At 33.8% G+C, this 7,789-nt stretch overlaps 1 protein-coding gene across 3 annotated transcripts; it reads right to left on the reverse strand.

The window, feature by feature from the left end:
* Positions 1 to 453: 453 nt before the first annotated feature.
* On the reverse strand, positions 454 to 6,826 carry LOC142619651 (RPM1-interacting protein 4). 3 transcript variants are annotated; one of them, XM_075792854.1, is made up of 5 exons: positions 6,504 to 6,826; positions 3,158 to 3,252; positions 1,570 to 2,145; positions 907 to 1,095; positions 454 to 795 (listed from the first exon to the last, which is right to left on the reverse strand). In XM_075792854.1, exons 2-5 carry the CDS (start codon positions 3,167 to 3,169, stop codon positions 766 to 768), a joined length of 807 nt encoding a protein of 268 aa, XP_075648969.1. In that variant the 5' UTR covers positions 3,170 to 3,252; positions 6,504 to 6,826; the 3' UTR covers positions 454 to 765. The 3 variants fall into 3 exon arrangements, with proteins under 3 accessions (XP_075648969.1, XP_075648970.1, XP_075648971.1); XM_075792855.1 differs by lacking the exon at positions 3,158 to 3,252 and having other exon boundaries at positions 6,504 to 6,806; XM_075792856.1 differs by lacking the exons at positions 3,158 to 3,252; positions 6,504 to 6,826 and adding an exon at positions 6,246 to 6,353.
* Between the last annotated feature and the right edge of the window lie 963 nt (positions 6,827 to 7,789).

The raw sequence follows: 7,789 nt of genomic DNA on the forward strand, positions 1-7,789 counted from the left end.
CTTACCCTCTATACTTTTAATTTAGCCAATTTAGTACTTAAACTTTAGCTCTGCGCCCCAACTAGCCCAAATAGACGCTTCCAGCCTTTCGCCGCCCAAAAATCAACGTCCTCCAGCGAGTTTGTGACACTCGCATGGGACTGACATTGGAAAAAAAAAAATGTAATTGGCTGGAGAAATGCCAACATGCAACTAAATAATAAGATAAACCCTATCTACAACAAACCATCCATAAGCCAACTAGCTGATGCCATCCCTATAAAATTCCATCAAAATGATAAATTGTGGACATTTGCATGAGAAAATAAGGGTTGCTTTCGGTCTAGTAACATGATAAATAGGTCAAGTTGGAAACACTAGAACTGACATTCTTAGCAAAACTTCAATTTAAAAGCAGGTCATGGGAGATTGGTTTTAAAGTATGTTAACAAGATTTTACAAAAGATCATCAAATTAAGAACAGGTTTAATGGTCACTTCAATATATGAGCAATATAATAAAAGAATCTGTATCTGTGTTTTTTCCCCCCATCCAAATAAAACAGAAAAACTGAACATAAATAATACACCTTAAACAAGCTAAGGGTAAAAAAGAGAGCAGCAAGAAGAAGGCATGCTTTTCCATCAGAAATACATGTTTATTAATACAAGTAGCGCACTTAGCAAATGTAATTGCGCTGCAAAGAAGAACTCAGCTTGGAGAGAGCAATTTAAAGGTATTTACAGGTCCACACACCTCATATTTATCCACAAATTCGAAGACAAATCACTTTCTGCCCCATGGAAAGCAGCAACTCTGGAACATTGAGCAAGAAAATAGAAAAGCAAAAGATCAGCTCCATGAAAACCAAAATGCACAAGAAAATACACCATTTACAAAAAGCAGGAGTTGATGAGTGATAACAACCTTAACACTATCTTTAGCATCTTGCCTCCGCGTGTTGGCGTAAGGTGTCTCATTAGGCCCTGGTGCCCTTCCTACCCCACTCTGCCTCTCCTCACGCACTTTGTTAAAAATATGAGTAAAACCATCAGCTGATGCAGGGTTATTCTCATCCCACTCACCAAATTTTGGAACAGCAGCACCTTTTTCAGGCTGCCAGACAAGAACTCAACTAGTCAGGAATAAGTTCTAACAAAAGACTGAATATATCTAGGAAAGAGTAAAAAAAAAAAAAGATTGTATGAAACTAAAATTTCCAGTCTGTGTCAGAATAGAAATCATGTACCTGTAGAATTTGGGAAAAGGCCATACATTAATGGTTGTTTCAAAATGCAAATGGTAAAACTATAACGATTCCCATGTCAAATCAAATGTTTAAATTTTAAAGAAAAAGTTATCCTCTAGATTAAGAAAGAACAGTATAAGATAATTTAAGAGGTAAGCTAAGTTTAAGCATTTTAACTTATTTTCTGAGAAAAATGAAACTAAACTACTCTAGAAATCTACTTCATGATCTATCATTCCTTTCTTTCTTTTCTTTCAGCTAGTCACAAAAAACTGCTCAAACACACATTTCAAGTTTATGCTACTTTTGGCAGTAAATAATAGGAGAGGAAGAATGTTCACTGTTTCATCGCCACGAGTCACTGGTTTCATTCGGGATCTTCCAGGAGTACCATGAGTGCTATCATATGAAGTCTTTCCTTCCCAAGAGGGTGAATTGACCCCACCATCTCTTGCCGAAGCCCTTGCCTGGCGATGGAGTGGTGAACGCTCAATACTGTGCTCAGATCCAGTACTAGGCCTTGAAGGTCTTCTATTGGCTTCACCAGGTCCAACTCCACGCCCTCCATGGCGTTGATAAGCAGACTCATTGGTAGCTCTGGTCCCCAAATTGTCATTATGGGCTGGAGATTCAGTGAATTGCCTGAGGTCACCATCTTCCCTGCTTGTGCCCCGTTCATGTGATGATATTCCTACTCCCTGTCTTATAGGTTCTGCTGGTTCGGCTCTGCCTCTGGAAGTAGGACCTTGAGTTGATGCTGAATTATAATTAAGTATATCAGGATTCTCTTGAGGGTCATTTGGATTTATCATCTTGCCCCCAGAAGTTCGACCCTTGCGAGCCTTATCAAAAAAGGCTGTGTAAGGAACATTCTCTTCACTTTCCCAATTGCCAAACTTTGGAACATGTGAACGTTGCTGCCACATTGAAAAGAGATTGTTATATCTACCAGTGCATCATCTATAAGCCAATCCCATTATTTTATCCATCTACACATTCCTTTTCATCAACCATTATCACATTTATTAGGCAGAAAAGGATGATATTGATCTTTGTCCTCCCAATTTTATAAGAGGGGAAAGGGATCGGTAAGTCATTGCAGCCAAGCAAGCAAAAGAAACCAGGAACTGGGGCAAGACGTAATCTACAAATTCCCCACCCCCCCCCCCCCCAAAAAAAAAAGCAAAATGAGGGGGCATGGCCAAAACCATAAATCATGTCGTGACAACAACAAAACACATACAGATGGGTATTTAACTCTGAATGTCTGGGTTATAAAGCACACAAATGGGCATGAACAAAAACACACTAAGACATGGAAAAATCCTAAAAACTAGGGAATAAAATGGCCGAGATAAAGGAGCAAATAAATGTCTTTTTTTTTTTAATACATATGATATCATGGTATGTGATATGTACACAACTCTATATTAATCAATTCTTAAGTTACAATTTATGTTTCAATTATTTAATATTCAATACTGAAAATTAAAAAAAAATGATAAATAAAAGATATAAAACAAAATCCAATAAAAAAAACCATTAGTAAAGTTGGTTAATTAATGTTTAGAGTGTGTTCAGACCATGTTTCAGGTGTGCAGCTCATTTTCAACTATCATCTTCTTCTTTCTTTTTAAATTTGTGTGAAAGAAACGTCTGACAAGTCTCAAACCCAATAGTTGTTGAAGTTTCGATACACACAAACATAAAAACCTCTCTGAAATGATGCTCCTACCATTTCACTATGACAACATTAGCAAAAACAGTATAACAATAGTTCTACACTTATAAGCAATATTAGACATTTGATTCATTATAATGTTCTGCTTATAGAAAAGAGCCATCTTGTTGACCACTTAATATCTAAAAAAAAATCTCAATTACAAAATGAGAACCAGTCCACTTAGGTAGCAACAAACACTAGATTACCTCATTCAACATTGAGAAGGGACTGTATTAAATACTACATTTATTCTTTAATGGACAGTGGGTGCACATATGGCAGATTGAAAGATGCATTAGACCTGCAAATTACATTGCTAAAATAATGAGCAAACAAAACCAAATTGCATTATGCCATATAGTTGTGGACAAGTTTCATGCATGTCTTATGTCCTTACGCATGTAAAAAACATAGTTAGATGACTTCAACTTACAATGACTGGATCCTAGCCCCTAACAATAAAAATTGTAAAAAATAAGATTATTCTACATATCTGTGACATCTTAAATTGGGCAAAAAGGAACAGATACAAAGGAATACAAATTGACCTTCAAACAGTGTGCTTTATGTCTACCTAAAGTCGTACCATCAACACACTAAGAGAGTATTTACAAATTTTAAAGTGTCATGTTAAAAGAATCTCATACAGACAAAAAAGAACGATCATGAACAAAGAGACATAGTTATCACTTCTTCCTTAAAAAGTTATCCTTCATCACTCTTTATATCACTATGACCTCAACTTCTTGTAGTTGTGCATCAAGATCCTTTCAACACACCACGTTTGAGAAGTCATACCAACTCAAATGATTGGATATTTTGACTGCCCATTTAGTTAAACCAGGGCAAAAAGACCGGCTAGATGACTATATGAGAAGTCAAACCAACTCAATAACTATTACGTTGTGTAAAGTAAACAAACTTGACAACAAATTTAATCATCTCTGAGCCAAGAAGAAATACCCCAATCAGACAAATAGTTTTTAAACAATTCACAAGTATCAAGCTCGATGTTCTTCAACCTTAATGTTAGACATACTCTTTATTGGCACAGAATTAAACCAGATGGCTCCAATCATTTTATTTCTTTGCATGTGCAAATATCTCAGAGGATTTTGCAGCCAACCTTGTAACTTAAACTAAACAGTATCAAAAGAGTAAAACGAATATGCTACTCAAAATTAAATCATAATATAGAAGGAACAACTATATAACGAACAAGGCACTAGATAGCAATAAGTTATCCATCAAATAATTAATAGCCCAAGCATTCAGTATGATGCTTAAAATTGGCTTAAAAAGATTAGATTAACATGGTTCGTTTGCAGTCTGTATGAAATACAAAATTACAATATTAAATTTTTAATTTTTAATTCATTAGTATTTTGTGATTTTATTTCTTCTTTTTTAGAGGCTGGACCTTGGAATGCTGGCAAGTGCCCTACACACAAGCAATGTGTCAAGGGTGAGATAAGGAATCAATCTCTCCAACCTATTCTTTTGTGATTTATTTTTACATGTGTGGACAACAAGAAGTTAATAACCAACAAATGGTACCTTAATTTTTCATTTAGTTAAAAATAAACCATTAACTGAGATAAAGAATAATTAAAAACAAATAAAGGGTGGTTCATCCAAAACGAAAAAACAAATAAAGGGTGAGCTGAAAGGGTTCTTGATTACAATAGGAAAGGGTGTCAAGGCCATAGACCTTTGCATCCATTATGGAAGAACAAAATCTTTGCATGAAGAGACTTCCCTAAAAATATAATGGTATACTTGGCTGCATCACTTTGTCAAGTCCAAGTCCAATTTAGGAGGTTATTCTAGATGGAGGCTAGCAGATACAGTAACTTCAGCCACAAAATAGATATCTTGACACTTTGAGGGACACTTTGTCCTCTCCATTGTTTACAGAAATTTATGTAAAGCAATTGACTAAGCTTTCTCAAGCTTTACCGATTGGTTACAGATCTTCACCAAAATTTGCATTTATAACCCTATATTTCCAATAAAAATCTAAATCGAGTCCTTCACCTTTTAAGGGAGTGAATATAGAATGAGCACAGGGCAAGAATTCCATATTTCAGTTCCATGATACTCAAGTCAGATAGCATTGCTAAGAAATCAATCAATTTTAGTAAAGGAAGTTCCTAATGAAAAGGGAGTGGGAGTGGTTTGCTGCAGTAGCATGGGACAATGACCACAGTTGAGACTGCAGGTTAGCAGAAAACATAGTAGAGTACAGGGTATGTAACTTCCTATGACCAACTAATTAGGAAGAAGGAAATTTTTTCTATATTTCACCATAACTCTTAGAAATAAGATCATTCTATAAAAACCTCAAACAAAAACATCCCACATTGTAAACAAATTTGGAGACCCACATTGTAAACCAAATGCAACGCAAATCCCATAATGACTCGAGCTTCAATTTCCAAGAACGAAACAGTAAAAACTGTTACATGTCAACTTATAATATTAATATAACAAATCCAAATAAATCAATAAGCCTGCTTAACTGCATAGCTGCTTACTTAAACCTACAAATCAATTAAGCAAGCACATCAAGCGATACAGCAAAACTCAAACACCCAAACTGCAAGATGTGTTTTTCTATTTTTAGCTTAATCCACACACATTCATCATTCAAGCAAGAGTTCATACTTCTTTTCTTTTTTATGAAAGACTAAAAGAATTTGAACTTTTAACCTTTTATTAACATAACTATAGCTTAAATTGAAGAAAGATTTGAGAAAGCAACAGTGATTGATTATTTCCTTGATCCGTATTTTCCAAAAAATTTGAAACCAAAAATCCATAAACAAAACAAACCCAGATCAATAGAATCCCCAATTTTGTTAATACTACAATAATAACAAAATTATACAAGTCCCAGCGTTGCTAACCAAAACAAAACAGAACAAACACAAAGGATTCTACCCTTTGAAAATCTAATAAAACAATCACACAAAATCCATTTCCACACAATATCAACAATAAAATAAAAAGAAAAAGCAAAGAACAGAATTACATATGGCCTATTGGGTGGCTAGTTTGACAGAGGATAAGAACAGATGACAAATTTACAATTTTGAAAACTTATTAGACTCTGTAGAAAACACATAAAAGCTCCATTCAACTAAGGAGTCTATGCCTAAGAGAACACAATGCAAAAAGATTCAAACTTTAAATTTCTTTTCTTCCCCTCAATTCTCTCATCAATCAAGCAGAAACTAATACATTCAAAACAAAAACACAATGACCCAAAAAAAGCAAAAGGCTAAACTTTACTGCCATTGCTCTATCCGCCAAACTTGGAATGGAAAAGGCAAAAATCTTTAAGAATCCAACACCCACCACAAAAAACTCACACAAACCAATCAAAAATCTTTTCTTTCTTTTTTTTTTTCCTTCAAGATGTTCACACAGAACCCTTTAAGGAAAAAGACTCAATCTTCAAATTTCTTTTCTTTCCCTGAGTTCTCTCAAACTAATGCATTCAAAACAAAAATAGAATTGCTTAAAAAAGCAAAAGACCAATAAACTTACTGCCATTGCTCTCTATCCACCAAACTTGGAAAGGAAAAAGGCACAATTCTTCAAGAAATTCCAACTCTTGGGCTCAAACCCACCACAAAAAACTCAGACAAACCAATCAAAAAGTAGATTTTTTTTTCTTTTCTCTTCTTCTTCTTTGTTTTGGCTTCTAAAAGTTCACACAGGACCCTTTTAAGGAGAGAAAGAGAGAGAGAGAACGAGAAAGAGAGAGAGAAAGAGTTGTGTTTTGTAGAGAGGTTTATCAACCATTGACCGGCGCCACCGGTCATGTTTGACCATTCTCTTCTTTCTTATGGCTGTTTATTGATTTTCACTCTGTTAAAACTCTCTCTTTCTTCTCAGTTTCAAACGTCTCTCTCAGACTCTCCCTCCACCTCATCTCTCCGTACCTATTATTTTCTTTAATATTATAAAAAAATTTGAGTCATATTTATCGGTGAAACATAAGACTATAGAACTAATGAAAAGCCGAGGAATGAGCCATTTGAACTCATTTTTGAAACTATAATCAATAATGTTCACTCGAAACATCTGAAATTAAAAACGTGTTTAAGAGAAAATGAGAGACCAACCATCCTTGTTTATTAAATTTTATAGACTAATAGTAATCACTTGAAGCTTCAAAAATCAAAAGATAAAAGGAATAAAAGTGTTCATTGAAATTTTAAGAACCAATCATTTGAAAAAAGGCAAAGCTTTATATTTCAAATCTTTTTACTAAAATTTAACTTTTAATATTTTTAATAATAAATTAATCTTTAGATATTAAATGTGTGATAAAAATCTTCTAGTAATAAATACTAGAATTTAAATAAATTACCGAACATTTGCGGAGTACCCAAATGAACACAACACCAAAAGGTTGGGGCTGTACTAAAATACTTAAGTATTTTAAATAAATAAAAAAAAAAACGGATTAATCTCACGTCAAAGAATAAGTGTGAATTAAAGAAATTTAAAATCTACACAATATATTCAAAAGTTAGGCTTTTTTAAATATATATCACTATCAATTTCTTTAAAACATTCTTCTCCTTCTCGTGTGTATTAAAGTATTAAGTATTTTTTATAAAAAATATAACTTTTAAATAGTGATTATACTTGGGCTCTAAGTAAAAAAAATTTCTAGAAAATTATATTAATTCCATATATTGCTACAAATGGTTGTCCTGAATCTAGAGGAATTTAAAGTTGACTAGTGCAATGAAATGCTGAGAGTGATGCGGAAGAAATCAGAATTGAATATGCCAATTATAAGTTTAGGTTCCTATTTCTTT

The sequence above is a fragment of the Castanea sativa genome, chromosome 12, assembly GCF_040712315.1.
Source record: "Castanea sativa cultivar Marrone di Chiusa Pesio chromosome 12, ASM4071231v1".
Taxonomy (NCBI): domain Eukaryota; kingdom Viridiplantae; phylum Streptophyta; class Magnoliopsida; order Fagales; family Fagaceae; genus Castanea; species Castanea sativa.

Excerpts from the sequence above, each read along its gene's own strand:
- LOC142619651 (XM_075792854.1), bottom strand. Across the intron at positions 1,096-1,569 it reads TGACTCGTGGCGATGAAACA|CCTGAAAAAGGTGCTGCTGT; the intron begins GTGAACATTCTT and ends CTTGTCTGGCAG. Across the intron at positions 796-906 it reads ATGCTAAAGATAGTGTTAAG|AGTTGCTGCTTTCCATGGGG; the intron begins GTTGTTATCACT and ends TCAATGTTCCAG.